This window comes from Dryobates pubescens, chromosome 2 (assembly GCF_014839835.1).
Source record: "Dryobates pubescens isolate bDryPub1 chromosome 2, bDryPub1.pri, whole genome shotgun sequence".
NCBI lineage: Eukaryota > Metazoa > Chordata > Aves > Piciformes > Picidae > Dryobates > Dryobates pubescens.
Window position 1 is genome coordinate 33,527,276 of NC_071613.1, and position 18,987 is coordinate 33,546,262.

Here is an 18,987-nt window from a genome sequence, read left to right on the forward strand (position 1 = left end):
AAGGGAGAAAAAAATAACAACAGATAAATGGTTCCAAACTAATACTCATTATGATGAATGAGATAGTGACTGCTGTGTGAGACAGGCACAGAGTAACACACACAGTGAAAGTGTTTTCAGAAGTCAATGAAATTCTGTCATGTGCCAGAACCTCACAGTGCTCTGCAGAGAGGCCATGCAATGATTCAGGCAACATGTAACACTAAGAATTTCTCCACAAAAACAAGGGACCAACTTGGTCAGGAACCACCCTCATCCCACAGCTGTTAACCTCATAAGGCCTGTCTTTAGAAGAGGCAAGTACACAGGAATACAACCAAACTGTTCAGCTTTTACAATCACCAGTGATGCATTTAGAAAACATTCTTTAAAGGGGAGAGGTGCTCCTGTTCAATAAAATGTGCTTCCCTGTTACCAACAGGCACATCGAACATTTTGGCAAGCACAGACACATTCCCTCATGATACTCTTTGTGGTTGAGACGCTGTCACAGTACTTCTTTGCAATTCCAGCAAAGCAGTGTCTGAACTCAGTATGCTGTTTCAGCTTGGTCAGATTGTGCTGACAGACTGATGGAAGATTAAGTTTTCACTGAGACACGCCTTGTGCCAAAACTTAACTGGAAAGATTTTGCATGGTTCACATAGCAGGCACAGGTGTACGAGGGGGGAAAAAATGTAATGATTTGAGGATCAGATGTTCTAAAGGGGGAAGTATTTACAGCTGTTGGTGTAATGAAGTGCAGTGGGAAAAATCAGACAGAGCTAGCCATTTAGATGCTTCTCAGTATAAACTGACTGAGAAAATCCATGGGGTTTTGTCCCTTAAGACTTGGAATATCTCCTAGATGATACAGAATACTTGGCTCTGAGTCAGACTATCCATGGAATTTTATGTGAATGTCCATGGATTTAGATATGAATACATGCAGTACCGCTCTGTTCAGTTACCTTCCTGCAATCCTCCAGTATTTAATTTGAGGAAGTGCTACTGTGCACGAACTTCACGAAGAATAAAGCGGAGAATACTGCAGGATAAACAGAGAACTTAGTGCAGATACCTAACATTTGCTCAAACACAGGAAAAAATAATGTAGTAATTTGTTCTAGTGTGGAAATCTCAAAAGCAATCTCTCAATTCCATCATAACACTACGACCAATAAGGGAAAAATTTGCTGTACATATGTGCAAAGTTCCACCATCCATTCATAAGTACTCCTTCACTGATATGTAGAGGAACTTCAGTAAATACTTTTCATACTGGAGCACAGTATTTTGTGAAAATAGGGTAAAACCATTAGACCTCTATTATCCCCTTCCCACTCAAAAAAAGGAAAAAGAAAAAAATTACAGCTCAGGATGCAACCCTTGTGAGCAATCTCAGAGACAATGGGAAGAGTATGTAGGAAGGAAGCCAGGTCATACCTTTCCAATTGTAAGTGCCTGGGGCACCAAACACAATATAATGATAGTCTCTAGTAAAAGTAGCAGCAACACCTTGCTGACAGGAACCAAACTTCTCATGGCCTCTTAAACGACCATCACAAAAACTCCACACTCCGTTGTCCATATCGTCCTTAATGGTGAGATCCTGGCTCAGCACATAGCACCTTCCAATGATATCCCGGGTCTCCTGCACAGTGTTTACATACTGCCTCTTCTCATAGCGATGCGCACATGTCTGCAAGATGCATGAAATACAAGTGATGCTTTTCATGTGGACACAGTCAGCAAAGGAGGCTGTCTCCTTTAGCAAGGCTCTCAGTCACCTTGTAGACATATCTGTGCTGCAATGCAGAGTCCACTGTTCCCTATGGGCAGCATATAGGAAAAGTAGGGCATCTACAGATGGGTGACCAGCTCCATGTTCAAGGAAGGCTGCATGGTTAAATCCCTCTTCTCTGGTGGGTGTTAGCCCAAATCCCTCTTTCAAGAAGAGAACCACCTTATGTCTCAAAGAAAAAGGTGTCTGTGTTTCTCCAAAGCTCTTAAGAGCTAAATGACTTAACATGCTTGTGCAAGACATGAGAATTGGGTTCAACTACCATCTACTTGAGATTATTCAGAATTCACCCCTTCCAGAAAAGTAACACAAAGCAGGAGCTGAAAGCTTTTCCAGTGAAGAGAAGTTATTCCTACTTCCTACATTGGATGTTCCACTTACAGGATATTTGTCATCGGGACAGGGCACCAGCATTGAGATTCCTTAACCTCTTCATCTTCACATTTTTTCACCTGGTAACAGGATTCTAATCAAATATTTAATACACAGGTTGAACAGCCCATGGGTTAGGTGGTATAACCACTAAACCATTGTAAAAAGAGGTGGAACAATCAAACACACCCCTTTTCCAGCAGTGGTTTTTTTACAGATCCAGATGCAGTAGGTATGTGAAGAGCACAAGCAAGTCAGGTTTCTCAGCAGACATTCCTTTTCTATGGTTCCTATCAAGGCTTAAACATTAAGCAAACATCCATCTACTCCACACTTAGAGCACTGCAGTATTGCCCTGCTGTAGTGACCTTCAGGCTACCCACACCTCATCTAGTAACAAAAAGTTCCTACTCAGAAAAGACAAGACAGCATTAGCTGATGATTAATTATTCAATGAGCACAACTCTTCATGTCTGCTCTTCTCCTGCTTTGGGTTCTGAGGCAGACTGAAGCAAGTTATTTCTGCCTCTATATCTGTAACTCCAGATTCACACCCTGAAGTTGCCTGCCCCCAGTTTGCAAGCAATGACATGAACCTGTAAGAATACAATTAGAGAAGATTCACTGCACATCCATTATGCTATAGGTAGTGTTCTGCAGCACCAGGAGAGGGTTTTTTAACTGAGAAAGAGTTAAAAATTAGCATTCTCCAGACAGTTTTTCCTCTGTATTGTATAAAATGAATAACAGACTGCTAGTCTTCAATAATGCATAGGAGCAACTCGGCCAAAGTCCCTGATGAAAGTTAAAAGTGAGGCCGACAACAGACTGCTACTTTGTAACCTCAGAACAGTTTGTTTGTGGTTGGTTGGGGTTTTTTATTATTTATTTCTGTAGCTAGTGGTATTTAAAAGAAACAATGCATATAACTTAAAAAGAAAAGGAAAAAAGCAAAAGTGGAGACCCTGAGAAGTGAACTGTCTATCCTAGACGGCTACCAAGGTCACAGAGAAAGGTTAATTCACAGAAAAAGAAATCTTAACTTTGCTAGAGAAACATTCAAGTCTGTCCTTAAAAGAAATCAGAGTAAACATAGCAAAGTTATCTTTCAGAAAGCTGCATGGAAACACAAACTGTTCAGAACATTTACCATAGACCCAAAACATTTTCAGAAATTAGTCCTTTTAGACTTACCACCACATTTCCTCCTGGTCCCTGACTCTGGACAGTTACTCCCATCCACTGATCTTCTTTACTCTCCTTCTTCAGGTCAGCTGCAGAGTATCATAACAACAGCCTCAAATACTAACAGTTAACTATTTTTTCACTACTTTTTTTTTTCTTAAAGCTTTTGTCAGGACAGGCACTTCATACAGCACACAAGACAGTCTGCAGGTGGCAGTATCTGTACATTTTACCACTGACAACATCCATTTGATGAAACACTTCTAGTACATCAATTTACAAAAGAATAAAAGCATTCAAATCTACCAATATTTAACCATCTCCTGCTATCTTAGCAACTAAGCTACAACTTATTCTGGTGCAAAGAAACTTATGTATGAAACCATAGAAGCAACCATCTGATACGCTGCGTCCAGATAGTACCACAACAAATGAGAAAAATCAGACAGCTGTTTCAATCCAAACCAGAAGTGCTGAAAAACTTACTCTCCTCATCAAATACAACACGGGTGCAGGGTGCATTTGGAGATGTGACGTCACAGCTGTACAACCCTCCTGTTCTGTTGGCTTGTTGGGATGGAAAGGCCTTTTCCCGAGGAGCTCCAACCAACAGCCTGCAGAAAAACAAATTATTTCAAGAGTTCTCTAGAGGGAATATTAGAAAATAAGGCAGCAACAGAATCAGGAAGAAAGGTACTTCACAGACCTGTCAGGGGGAGGTCTGTAAAGTAGTAGAAGCTGGACCTACAAACCAGTAGATGTGTTGATATTATTGCTGTTATTGTTGCAGTGCTCACTGAGAGTGGTTGACAGAAATAAAAAAGGAGGTGTCTTGCTGTTTTGCAGAAACCACCCTTCTGCCAGGGAGTCAAGTGGCATATTTTTTGTGCTAACAGAAGCTGTAAGGATGGGAAAAGGATTGTTACTAAAATGTCCACAGCTCCCCAAAACAGTGTATACAAGTGCTTTCAGTCTGTCTTCTAGTTTCATACCAGTCCTAAGCCACTGTTTGGCTGAATTTGCATGCACCTTAATACTCAAGAAGCAAAGCAAGACTCCTCCCAGACCAAGTGTCACTGAACTATTCCCAGGTCCATGCAAACACACACTCACCCTCTCCACTCCTCTGGCCAGGTACTGAAGCTGAAAATGTTTTTCCCTAACAAGTCTCTGATCGAGAACAAGCCATTCTCCCAGAGAGCTTATTTCTCCTTAGACAAGCCCTCCTTAGACGGTCTTCTGGAAACCAAACGTTAAGGGTGTTTTGAAGTGTCACACACACAAAATACTGCTGCCTCTCAAGCAGCTAGTAACTAGCAACAACCAGTATGCAGCCAGTTCTGGACCAAACATTACGCTCAGCTGAAAAACCGAGGATGAGAGAACAACGTGTGGATAGGTGCAACGGATGGATGCTGAACCTGACTCCACGTGTTTCCTGGCTCTGGTGAAAAACACTTGAGGGAAGAGATGCCTGACATGACAGTGTCAAGGAGGGCAAAGCTGGGACTATATAGTTGGATCCACAAAGCTCAAAGTGGAACTCAGAGCCTCTTTAAAGCTTCAGCTATAGAGTTTTGCTCAAGAAAAAAAACCAACAGTTTTTCTGCATGCTTTACAGGGGCAGTGACACAAGGCACACTGCTGTCCCTTGGAATGCTTTTACCAAAAAACAAGAGCCACTTTTATGCATGTATAAGAGTTAAGACTGGATCAATTATGTAAATTTTGTTATTAAGAAAACACACCACTAAAATAATGAACCACACGTATTAGGAGAAAATACTTCTTTAAAAACAGATAATTACATCTGTATTGTGGAACAGACAACCTCTCACCACTTGTATAGAAATTAATTCTCCCACAATGCCCAGTTTGCCCCCGTGACTGGAACTCCCTGAATGGTGAGACCTTCAGGTAAAACGCACAATGCAGAATACAATGCATGCACAGAATGAGGACACACAGTGTAGGTGGGGTTGGGTTTAAGATTTCTCTCTCCTCTAGGTATGTCTGGCATCTTCTTAAAAGATTTTTCAGAATCACAGCAGTCATCACAGGAGTTTGCAATCTAAATAAACATGGCTTTAGAAGGACCATTAACAACTTAATTTTCTAATTTTGGCAACAATGCATTTAACTCCTGATGTAATCATTCTGTAAAGCATCTTCTCCTCAGCTATTCCTAACGTAGGAATAGATACGCTTTCTCCTCAGTTCTCTTACGTCCCAGGGAACAACAGGTGAGATTACTGTGGTTTTAAACTTTTAACAACCACAAATGTAAGAAAGTATAAGCACTGGTTTCCTAACTTAAAGAAAATTTTATTATGTCTACTTTTTCATTCAAAATGGGGAGGGTTAAAAAGTATTGAATGTCACTTACAGAAATTTGATCAGAAACCGTTTGTTTCAACATTGTGAACACAAAGCTTCTGGATTTGAAATACTTCATTTGGTTTCACTCAGCTGCATACTATTGGTGGTGCTAGATCAAATTATGACCCTGTTCTTTCCTACAGGACAGCTTAGCTATTTCCTCTCCCTAGCTAAGTACCTTTTATAACATACCATGGTGTTGTTACCATGAGGCTGTGTTCCAAAGTGCCAGGCCTTGGCAGTTTTGAGAGAATTGTTGAATAATTACATAGTCCCTTAGTTCATTAATTGAAACTCTGAAACTCTCCAGGAAGTTAGTTAGGAATCTTTGCTTTGTTCATTAATTGAAACCTTGACAGTGTTCTAACAATCTAGGGAGTGAGTTAGGAGCCTTATGATCTTGAAGCATATGTTGTAAATCAGGATGAAAAAAAAAACAAGCCAAGTGATTAATCAGCTTGATGACCACCTGTCTACATCAAGTGCGGACATCAATGTCAGGTAAGAAAAACTTGTGCTTGTTTAAGGAACATTCTTAGTTTTATCTACCAAGGTGGCAGTTGGATAAACACTTAAGTGTCCTGAGATCACTCAATACAGTAAAAGGATAATGTGGGGAAGAGGATGCCAGCAAACTACCACCATAGACCTTGGGAAAGAGCATTAAGTAAGTATTTTGCCAGCACAGCAAAATGAAAATGCACATGTGTTAAACTATACTCATGCAACCTTACCAATATGCTACAGGCAGAAGGAATAGCTGTATTAGGCATTATTTGTAAAACTCATGTACAAATCACCTCAGGAAATCCTCACTGGTGTGCAGGCTTTGTGGGAATGCTGCCCTAGCATCCAAACTTGTGCGGCTTTGTAATAATATAATGCCTGCTCATTAAGGCAAAACCCAGCATTAAGGAGTTTGACTCAGAATTTTGATGACAATGTGGCCATGATCTTGATGACAATTCCATCAGAGGAGATACCTACTGAGGCATCAGGGAATAAAGAGCACAGCCACAGAATAAAGTGGAAAGACAGGCCACCTGACATAGGATGCCCTGAACACTCAGCGGCATCTCAGACATCTGTTAAGGTCAACAGATTAAAAATGCAATTGTTTAGCCTTCTTAAAATGGAAAAAGTGAATCCAACATGATCTCAAAGGAAACAGGTGACCTTAAGAGTTTCCCAAGTGCCCATATCCCCTGTCCAAATCTTGCATAAGTTGTTTTCCACTGTAAATAAAGTACTTCAAAGCAGATACACTTTAAACCCTCCAGACTTCAAAGAACTTTGTTGGGAATCCTGTCACTAGCCTTTAAGACTCACCAAACAATAATCTTGACCTCTGTTAGGTACATCACTGCAAGTCCTTAATCAGCAGGCACTTGCAAAAGATGAGAGCAGCTCAGGTAGGCACTATGGTAAATCCTGAAGTGTATTGTCAAGTAGCAGCCAAAGACCCATTAAAAAGTGGGCTAACTCCTTTGTACTTCCTCACTACTTATCTGCCCCAAAGACCACAGCACAGAAGACTAAACCTATTCTGCAAGACAGGTTTCTAAAGATGATAAGGATTATAAACATGATGAGGATTACTAGGAATGTAAGAAAAGTCACAGGCATCTAATCTTCAGCTGAATAAATCAAGCAAAATATAAACATTCCTTTTCAAGCACATTCTGGCTTGTGATGAATAGAACTCCTGTTCACCTTGCCTACTCTTCAAGAGGTACATTTCAAAAGTCTGAATTCTATTATAGAAGCCACATTACTTCATTTAAAGGTAAGTGTGCACAAAACTAAGGAAGTGGGACATGGGTCATGCACCAGTGTGAATTTCAGCATGACTACAGCAGTCCAAATGAATCAACTTGTACATGAGCTGTGCTATGTGTTCAGAGGCCTTCCTGACTGAGGACACATTCCAGTCATTACTGTATGGCTACTTAGTCAGCTGTGTTTTAACAGAAGAATTTTAATCAAGTTTGAGCTCATTATGCCAAAGTTGGTTAGGTTTTGCTGCAGCTATGCATGTTTCATTTTAGCTTTCTCTGTGGTGAGCAAAACCTCTTTACACAAAAGGAAAGTGGTAAGCAAGGGGGAGGAGGTGCTCTTCTAGCTATTGGTATCTCCTTATATTGCAGATGAAACACTGAGATTAAAACCAAATAACTTCCTTTGCAAAAAAAGGCTGACAAAAATAAGTTCTTAATTTCTCGCTACCCATGATCATAGTAGGATTCATTTTATTCACTGGGACTTCTCCCTCAAGGCATAGGAGGGCTACAGTCAATACTTACAGTGTCTGAATGCCCAAAGTCAGGCTCCAGAATCCATATTTAGACATCAAGACAACACCCCAATGTCAGGACTGCAGACTTGGGGATGAAAACCCCAGAATCTCCAACATGCTGACACTTTACTGATTTTCTGTCCCATGGCAAGTTTTCCTTTTTGCCATGCAGAGAACAGCAGCTCAGCCATACAGTATACTGAACATCAGCATCAGTTCCTCCTGGAACCTCAGCTTTTTACAATTTGAATTATGTTGACTTAGCATCGAACTGTAAGAGCTAAAAGGCAATAAAAACATTACTATTCTGTATTTAAATTCCAGAATCAGATGCTTCATACTATTTGAGTCCTGATTTTCCTCATTCACCTTAGTTGCTTGGTGCTGTGGGTTAGTTGTTTGGGTGGTGTTGGATTGGTTGATGGGTTGGACGCGATGATCTTGAAGGTCTCTTCCAATCTGGTTTATTCTATGTATTCTATTCTATGTTACCTTGAATTCTATTAAAAGTTCATTACATTTCTGTAGATTAAAATAAATGTCTATCAATTGGTAATATTGGGGGAGGGGGGGGGAAATAAGAATTCTCTCAGAAACAAAATTACAGTGCCCTCTAGCTCCTGTTTTATCCCATAACTAAAACATGTGCCTTACAATTTCAAACTAACATTCTCATTTCAAACCAAATAAATCAGTCCTGTTACTCTGTTGTTTAGATTAACGCTTGGTTTCTCTTAATTACTTTCCTGGATACTCTTGTCTTGTAGATAGGTAATGATGACTGAAGTCTCACTTCCAATTATGAATATCTGCTGGCTTCCAAATTCAGATTTACTCACTTACAACCTGAGACTCGTGGTTAAACTTGAAATAATCCTACAAGATCAGAACTCCAGGATTGGCATGGAATGCCAGTTTAACTCATCTCATTGAGACACAGTTTTGGCTCAGGTGGATGGTGCCTGTGTTGCACAGACACTAGTGACCCTTGCTGTACCTGCATTTGTGATGTGCAACCACAAAGTGCAACTGAGAGGGCATGAGCATCCACTCTCAAGAGAAGGACCAGTGCAACACCACATCCTTCCACGTAACCCTAGGGCACCACTACACTCACCCTGCCTTTCTGCAATATCACATAACACCTGGACTCAACTCATATTAGGACCAGGCCTCTGGATAATTGCATGTAAAACACTTTATAAACCCACACATTTCCAAGAAGTGAAAGGAGGCAGGAACTCACTGCCCAGTCATGCAGGCACCAGGCCTCAATTTGTCAATGGCTGTTGATTGGTATTCAGCAAGGATAGTCAGGAGAAGAAGGTCTGTAGCTTAATAAAAAGTAGTTATTAAGATACAACCCAAAATACATCAGAAATAGCTTTCTATTTTAACAGATGTTACAGAATATTAGGCAGTGGGGTGCAAGTTTTAAAACTCTCCTTGCTTTGATCTGTAAGTTTTGAGAAGTTTAGTAAATGGCTGTGGCTCCTTCTCAGCTAATGCAAACAGTGAGACCAGGGAGCAGTTTCTGCTCACAGTGATCTGCATTCCCTCCAAAACTGCTCAGGAAACTAGACTGGTTGCTTCCAAAAGCAAAGTTGTAGTTTAGATGAGAAAACCATTTCAAAGGAAATCAGAAAACCTCCAAGCTCCTGGAATTATTCCCTTCACTCCACAATGAAATTCTTTTCCTCATTTATAGGCTAGAACTGTCTAAAGGCAACACATTATTTTACAACATACATTGGAGAAAAAAAATTTACCAGCTATTCATAACAGTCTTATTTTGGAATAAACACTCAAGAAACCAAGTCAAAGGAGGGAGAATATCTTCAACATTTTTGAAAGCAAATCATCAAAGTAAGAGGCTTCCAATTAGTAAATTATATTTATTACATTGATTTAAACAAATACAAAAAAATACCACAGTCTGTACTGTGCTATACTCTATCCCCCAAAGCTTCCTTCATTCCTTAAATTCTTTCCTTTTCCATGGCATCTCCTACCCCAAACAAGGCACCAGGTCTTTGCCATCCTTTCTTTAAAAAATAACAGCAACACACCGATAGTGCCAACTCTGAGCTTAACAGACTGGAGCAGAAATCATTTTGTTTCCTGGGTAACAAACCATTAGACAGTTCCACATATAGGTGGAATAAAATAGTGGTGTAAGCAATTTCCAATTTTGCAACCCTAATTGAGCACCAATGTCCAATTTAATGTTGTTTTTCTCAGAGAACAATGCTGCTGCAGATTCTGCACTTCACTGTGTTTTCAGAAAGGCCATAGATGCAAGGGGAGCAAATGTGGAAGGTGATGAAGCTAAATGCTATGGAACTTTTTTCATCCTTGACTAGACAGACTCCTTTTTCCTTTCACACTTCCTGCACTTGCTTGCAAAGTTTCACTGGATTGAACAAAATGAAGAAATTAAAGCAACTACCATGAAGTCGTATTTAGATTAAATGTTATTAATCACCACTGACAGTAATTATTTGCCCATCAAATGCTTAAAACTTCCAGGCAGAGACCTCTAATCTGAGACAGGTATCTAGAGCCCTCCATTGGTGCTCTTTTTTCAGTACTCTGCACTAGTTTGGTCTCAAGAGGAAAGATGGGAACATCTTAACCTCCACATTCCAGCTGGTCAGTGGGACAGACACAGTGTCTGATTATTAGCAGCACCACCTGTGCCTGGATTTGGGTTCTCACAAGAAAAACAAACCACAGGACAGGAGCACCACAGACTAATTAGCACAGGGAGGTCATCCCTTCATACACTAGGGCTGGGAATGGGAACTGGAGCTGAACTATGGGTCTGGACTTCTCAAAAAAAATACAGCCAGTAACTATGTCAGCAGGGAACTTTGTGATGCTTTTCACAGAGATACCCATTACTGCCCATCTGCTATTAACAGATATTTTAAGTGACTGATGACTCTCCCAATCTGCTACTCCACAGTTAAGTTTCCAACTACCAGTGCAAAACCATGGCCAAGTACTCCATTCATCTCTGCTGCTTGGAGGCTTGGCAGTTGAAGGATCCCGATTTTCACTTTATTCATTCAGCTGCTTTTAGCAAGCAGATTATAAGAGAGGCTCAAAAAAAGAAGCCAAGAGCAGCATAAGGAATAGGACAAGCTATTGCAAACCAAAACTGGAACTACAAAGATACCTGTTGCTCTGGAAAGGCCACTTATTATTGACTTTCGGAAAGTCACATGGAAAAAATAAACCCTTTCCCTCATTACTGACTTTCTGAAAGTCACATGAAAAAATAAATCCTTTCTCCTCCCAGCCCAGAGCACAGCCTGTATGGATTTGAAATAGGTTTTGCAGACCTCATTTTCATTGGCAGAAAGCTTTTTTCCTAAAAGGAATGATACAGTCTGCTCTGAAGTCATGCTTCAAAAAACAGTTTCCCATTTCAGACACCACTCTCTGGCTTTAAGTGGGAGATACCTCACTTTTTTCAATACTGTTAAACAGCAAGTGAAAGCTGCACAATATATGAAGAGTTTTAGTTTCTCCCTTACAAGCAACACAGATATAAAAGAAAGGGTAACACCCATTCCAGGAACAGATTTGAGCATGGAGTGATACTGTAAAACATGTATTAGACAGTTCTATAATCAATCTACGATAAACTTGGGGATGAAATAACATTAAAGGGTTTTTCACTCAAATTTTCTAACACAGCTGTGTCTCTCACTGCATTAAATCCTCTTACAACAACATTAAGTTTAACTCAAGAAGTGACAAGCACAGAGTTTCAACAAACTTAGAAGATGAGGCCCTAGTGCTGCCAACCATGCCCACAGCCACCTTGCCTGCTTGAGGCTCATTGAAACTAGAGTCCAATCACAGACAGCTCCTCCCCACTGCAGGCAGCAAGATGTGCTACAGCACAGCAGAGGTGACCAGCTACCTGCAAGCACAGAGAAGGTGAACTGTCTGTCTTTGCGGCCCCAACACCGCAATCTCACTCTCATACCAGCAACCCCCATGGGGACCCTAGCTGTCCCAGCTCTGTCAGCAAAATAGGCTGTAAAGCAGCAGCTACTGACACAGTTAGGACTGTGATGGGTGTTTTGTGGGCATGCCTACTCTACAGGCTCAAATGAGCACATGCACAGCAGAAATCAGGAATTACCATCTCCTGCACCTGGGCTGCTGGCCATTCAGAGGTTGTCTTTATACCCCCACTTGACATGTCATCTCCGTTTGAAGTTCATGAGAAACAAAAGGAGTATCACATCATCCATTAGATAGGTGGTTTAGAAAATAAACTGGGAAGTAACCAAAACATGTAAACAGTTGTTCAGAGTTTTCTTTGGAAAAAAAATAGAACAAAATTCGATGTGCAAGTGCAGTGCTGCCAGTCAGTCTCTGAAGGCACTGCTTGTTAGTGACAGGCACGCGCTGCTCGTAACACGTCAGAAAACACTTTAAAAACCCTGCAGCTTCAACACAGCACGAAGCAAATATTTGGGTTGAAATGTCATTCCTCTATTTCCATCACTGAATGAAGTACATCAGTTTCCTTTATGATCATAATTAAACCATTAAAAGGCATGAAAGCAGTACAGTAAGAGGGACGGGCAGCTCACAACAGACAGCATAGCACATTACAGCAGCTAGGCCCACAGCCCTGTTGTATTTGAAGAGTGACTGCTCCCCCAGGCTAACGCAAACCATAGCTCCTTCACCCATAGATCAAATGCGTGAGACTTGTTGCTCCTTCTTTTCCAGCCTTAACCACCTTATCCCTCTGAATTGTAGGGGAAGAACAAGACAGGTAGAAACCTCCTGCACTAGATACACAACTACAGAAATGGTAATACGCAATTCTAGTAGATTCACCACCTGAACAAAAGTAATTGAATACGTTATGCTGAAGTGTATTGACCACAGCTCCAGTGGGAAGCTCACCCACAGCAGACCAACACTGGCACTCTGAGCTAAGCCCAGTTGCAGAGTCACAGAGGGGTACCCTGTAGGAGTGGGCTAAAAAAGATCTGGTTGTGTGGAAAAGGCATACCTTCTTGGCACATAATCCCTAGTACATGTTTCAGAGAAGGAGTACACAAACAGCCAGCAGCAAACACACACTTCAGCAGTCATTCGCAGCTAAAGCAAGGTTCAGATTGTTCTTTCATCTCAAAACCATTATAGCCCTGGGTTAAGAACCTATAACAGGATCCACAGTTTGAATAAGGCATTTCTTCAAGCCACGAACAAAAGCAGATGTGTTACTGGGTACCTGTCCTGACACATAGTCCCTTCACTCCCCTGGATTACCTGGAAAACACAGCCATTCAAACCACTTGGAAGACCATCACTCCAACAGGGTATTTTGTAGAAACAACAAGCCACACAAATGCCTGTGCAGCTGGGACACTTAAGGAGCCTTTTTTCATGTCCCATGCAGGTAATGAAACATTGATCAAATAAATCAACAGAAATAAATCATATGGTCACAAGAAACTTGTCCATACATACGTCTGTGGAAGAAGAATCAGTTATATTTTACTGTGAGTAGGAATATACAAATTCTGAGAACTGCTACAGCTTGCATAACCTAAGAACAAGATTTTTCTGTTTGCAAAATAACTTATATTTCAAACTATGCCAATAAACCCACTGCATTCTCTTCCGCTATATACTGCTCCACCTCCACACATGCTTTATTTTTACACGCTTCCCCTCACACATACTTTTTTCCATCCTTCACCACTTTCCACATTCTCACTTGAAAATAAATAACCAATTCCATGTTCTGCTCAAGTATTTTTAACACCCCACATTCCTGTAGGCTGAAAGTTGTGCAAACAGTATCGCAGCTATTACCAGGACAGGACCCAAACTGACAACAGAAGTATTCTTCCACTATATGCAGGAATATAGCTTGTCTGGGGAGAGAGAAGAAACCTATCCCTTCAGCAATACTCTGGGACCACACTACATAATTATCAACCATTTCTCTATCAGAAATGTAAATTGAGTGAAAGAGAAGTTTACAGGGAGTTGCACAATTACGCATATTGTAACAGCAGCTACAGGAGCTGGTTGTGTATCAAATTCATTTTAGCATCTTTGGCCAAGAGAATAATGTGATTTTTCACTTACGATTTGTTTCACACTGAACACACATGGACAATTAAATATGAGCCATGATCTCTTTTCACACATTTTGCTAGACACTGCTAAGGCTTGAGAGCCAGCAGATTTAACCACTGTACAGCTTCAGCAGCCCCAATGACAAAGCACAAGGTTAATCAATCTTTATAATTCCCTCACAAGAGTAATGTGAAAAGAGCTACGAGAAAAGGACTACGCATGACAGTAACACCCTTGCTATCAGCAACAGCTGGTTGCCACTTTTGAGCACTTCCAGGATAAGCATGAATTTCCCTCAGACCTTTGACCTTCACGCACGTGCGCTGCTGAGCAAACAACCTCAGGCACTACAGTGGTGAGCCATTCCCAGCATATCTACAACCTTGCTTTGCTTTGGCTTTTAAAGATTTATTTTACAGACCTATTTTTGATGGGGATAACAATGCCAGTTGAAACCAGCAGAAGCTTAACACATTTAGGTCCATTTGAATACCGTCTATCATCTTCACTAAAAGGGGAACAACAGATTCTGTAAGAAACTCTGCCATTCCCATGGACACTATCTATCAGCAAACTCAGCAACAATGCTAATCATTTCTTAAAAGATCTCCAAACAATAGGAGAAAACAAATGCCAAGAATACAGCTGAAAAGTAACCTAGAACCTTGCCAGCTGAGAGTGAAATCCAGTGCAGGACCCACATGTGTTACCCTGGAGACTCGCAAAACACATTTTTGTGCTATAGACAGCATCTAGACAGAGAGCATCCCATGAACCTCTCTTGCTTTTGTTCTTGACTGTGCACACCACCTCTCTTCTAAACACAGTCAAAACATCCTCAGGAGCACGAGTACAAATGTTAGAGAATATTAGGAAATTACATATTTTTAGATGCAGTTCTATGAAGGGAAACAAGAAAAACAGTCAATGCTCCAAGACAGCCAAAAAAGGTCACTACATACTAGCAAATGCTCTGAAAATCACAACGCCAGAACCCACACTTTTTGACTCTCACTGTCATTCTGATATCGAAATCTAATCTCAGGCACTTCTCAGCAGAATACACTGTCTGCTGTTTAAACCTAAACCAACACAACTCCAATTCTCTCTTCCAAAGCAGCAATTACGGAATTCTCAAAACAGTAGTAGTAAATGTGACACCTGTGATACATCAAACCCAAATGAAATGCATTTGCAAAAGAAACTTTATTACTCATTTAGTTCACTTATTAACTCTTCAGTTCATTTATTTTTCCACATTCACATTCCCTTTTCTAGGCTATACTATTCTGCCATTACTTTCAAAGCAGCTTGCTTATACACCTCAATCAACACCACCCAATGCTAATAAATTAATTACTTGATGTTTTCCAGACCATCCTGTATACTTCTTCAAATACTCCTGTGTAGAGAGGCAGAGGTTGGTCTCTTCTCCCAGGCAACCAGTACCAGAACAAGAGGACACAGTCTCAGGCTGCGTCAGGGGAGGTTTAGGCTGGAGGTTAGGAGGAAGTTTTACACAGAGAGAGTGATTGCCCACTGGAATGGGCTGCCTGAGGAGGTGGTGGGGTTGCTGTCGCTGGGGGTGTTCAGGGCGAGGCTTTACAGGATGCTTGGTTCCATGGTTTAGTTGATTGGGTAGTGTTGGATGATAGGTTGGACACAATGATCTTGAGGGCCTCTTCCAACCTGGTCTATTCTATTCTATTCTATTCTACTGTACCTACCCTTGTTAAATGCCAGGAGGTGTTAACATTCCAGTTAATATTTCACAGTACAGACCAACATCTGCTCAATTGATAATACAGATTTCTGCCTACTTGTTTTCAAATAGCCATTTGCCTGATAGCCCAATCTGAGTCTGCACAACATGTCCCCGGAACATGGCATTTGTGCAGTTACAGCTAAAATGATTCATCGAGCCCCAGGCTAGTTCTGAAATATTTAAACAACAGCTGATTTTAAACAGCAGTTCTTCTGAGATGAAGGAGGTATCTCCTATTAAAATGCACCAGCTCACATTCCTTACAAAAGTGACAGTTGCTCTGGCACTCACGGAATGGCCCATGCTGACTGGTGAACAATTTACTGCTGTAACCTGCCAAGGAACCCAATATACTCATTTGGGAAATGTTCTGTTTTATTTTGTGGAGAATCCAGACAGCAGCAAATTAGATCAGTAAACCATTTTTCTCTGTTGCTGTTTAAGGAAAAAGCAATTCTGAGAAGCCAACCTACCTGTGCTGCTTCTGCTTGAGTTTTACTTTGTAATTTAAAAATTAACATTTGCAGCATCAGTAATATATATTACACAGAAAACTGCATTCCTCTTAGCAAGCATCGTAACAGTGATTTTGTGCTCTTCCATTTCTATTTTACAGTTAAAAACACAGTATTACTACAAATCATGTTGATTTTTTGGAAGAAAATATATGCAACTGCATAGTATTTACTAAAGGATATTCAATAGTAAAGAGACTCCTCAGAAACTTAAAATAAAATTTGTTTAATTAAATAGTACCACTTAATTTGACAGTCATGCTACAGAGATTTACATTTGTCTTGTACAGTTACAGATTGGATCCACCAGTCCGGGTGCTGACTAAAATGCTTAGGCTGTACTTCTGAGAAAGATACAACACAGGCTATTTATTATTTCCTGCCATGGTACAGTTCATTTTCCTACCAAACCACAACAAAAATTCTAACCAAACTTTAAAAAAAGTATTCATTAAGACTCTCTCCACAGGTGAATGGTATTTTTGACAATGCAGTACATAAAACTCCACACCTGGACGAAGGCAGATCCATACCTGATGGTAGGGTTCTTTAAGTATAAGCCATCTTAAAGTCTTATATTCACTATCCCGGTTAGTCAGCAGAATGAAATTGATGCAGAAATTGTCACATATCATCTACTACCAGCACATCTCTCTGTGCACACTTGTTTGACAGTTCTGTGCAGTCTGAATAAAAATACGAAAAATCAGAGCAGAAGCCAAAGAAAAACTACGTCCTCAAATAAAAATGCTGAATTTTAAGATTCAGCCTCACAGATAATGTAACGATACAGTGCTCACTTTGATGCCCCTGTTAGAGAAGGACTCCTGGCACATCTCTGCTAAATCCTGCTGCTTTGGAACAAAAGCAGCACACAGAAAGCAGGCCTTGTGTTGCACATGGCACATACTTCAGATACTTGAATGGTTCACTCTGCACTCCTGCATGCTGATCAATATTCTCTGTGTCTCACTCATTTTCTAGCCTGTTGTAGTTGATGGGGTCATATTTGAAGTCTAAAGAGCACCATGAATTTTCCTGTGTGTCATTCAGTCTGTAGATCAGGACAGCAATGAGCTACAAACAGCTGTTTGACAGCTGAAGCTCTCAGGATGCCAGTGCCACAGAGAGCCTTGATTCTTTGCTCAACTCCAGCCTGCACAGCTGAAAACAAGGGCAGAGCATATATGCAGCATGCATGCCCCAGTCCACATCCTAGCACCTCGTCTCTCCTTGCATGAAGGGAACTGCAGAAAAAAAAATGCTTTTACAGCTTACTCCTACCTCAGGTTTTAGATGATAAGCACTTATGCTCTTTAAACATATTTTAGCCTATCCACTTAAGAACAACAGTTCTCAATACAAACTATACATCAGCTTTAGAGGGTATAGGCTGACTTCTCCCCCCTAATATTTAGAGCAAACACTGTTAAGGACTACAGCTCCTTTGAAGAACAGAATACCTCATGGACAGTTTCACTGAAGGCTTTGTCAGACATGTACATAGACACATCTACTTTGCTCATCTGTGTGTGTCTACATCAGCTTAGTTTGAAAAGCAAGAGAATAGTTGTCGGTCTTTCCAACTGTGAGCCCTCCTCCCAACACTTTTCTGCCCAGCCTTCATGCATCATTAAACACAGTTGTCAGGACCCACAGCCCCTGCTCAAGAGCACAACTTGTGAAAAAGAATGCTGTTCTTTTGTCCTTAACTCATATTTTGTGCAGTTCATTAGTTTTCATTCACTTCAGTAAAATGAAAAGCCTTTGTCCTCCTTCCTGAGATCAAGGTCTGTCCCTGCCTAGATTGTGTTATTTTGTTCCAGTTACACTATTTTAACCTTGATGGCTTTAGAGGATGCAAGATTACGTTTTTGATCTGTTTCTGAGATATGTCTAATACTTTTGTAACAATAGAGCTTGCTGGGCAAGCTAATGCTAAATCAACCCTAAATCAGGGTTGATTTATACCCTAGTATTATTAAATAACAGTTACCTTGTATAAATTTCGTCTTTTTAGAAAGGGATGAGCACAACACTTGGACCACAGGAACCTAAAGCAGTTTTGGTTAATTGAGCCACTACTTCTATTTTAATGCTCTTGAAATGTCTTGGCAGGTCCATATTTTACGTGGAATAACAGCTTACAGAACACTCTCCCCTTTCCAGACACGCAGCCTGAAGAGAGGAATTTGTGCCTCCATAAATTTCCATTCACGTCTATTGAGATATTTAGAAATAAGAAAGCATAAGCCAAAATGCTCCTGTCATCACCTCTACCCTATAAATGTTATGCTCCACCAAAGACTTCTTGCATTAGAAACCAATTCATCAATTAGGCCCCGCACAGGTACAAACAAAAAGCTGTATGAGGTAGAAGCATTTTCCAGTAAGACCATAACAATGTTATGAGCTGTAATTGAAGCTGATAGCCCAGGCTGTTTCTCAAAGCTGGAGACTGCAAATAAGGCCATTGATCATCACTGCTGACAAAAGGCATATGCTACAGTGCTCCCACTAGCAGAGCAACGAGTTTTCTTAGTACCATCAGGTGCATTAACAAAAG

At 40.6% G+C, this 18,987-nt stretch overlaps 1 protein-coding gene across 3 annotated transcripts in view; it reads right to left on the bottom strand.

Moving 5' to 3' along the window:
* ITGA6 (integrin subunit alpha 6) overlaps positions 1–18,987 on the bottom strand; it is a 46,751-nt gene that overhangs the window by 22,631 nt on the left and 5,133 nt on the right. For all 3 annotated transcript variants that reach the window (XM_054174491.1, XM_054174507.1, XM_054174500.1), the window contains exons 2-4: positions 3,827–3,954; positions 3,350–3,429; positions 1,426–1,681 (exon numbers count right to left, since the gene is read on the bottom strand). In XM_054174491.1, the coding sequence (XP_054030466.1) occupies positions 1,426–1,681; positions 3,350–3,429; positions 3,827–3,954 (464 nt within the window). The remainder of the gene's footprint in view (positions 1–1,425; positions 1,682–3,349; positions 3,430–3,826; positions 3,955–18,987) is intronic.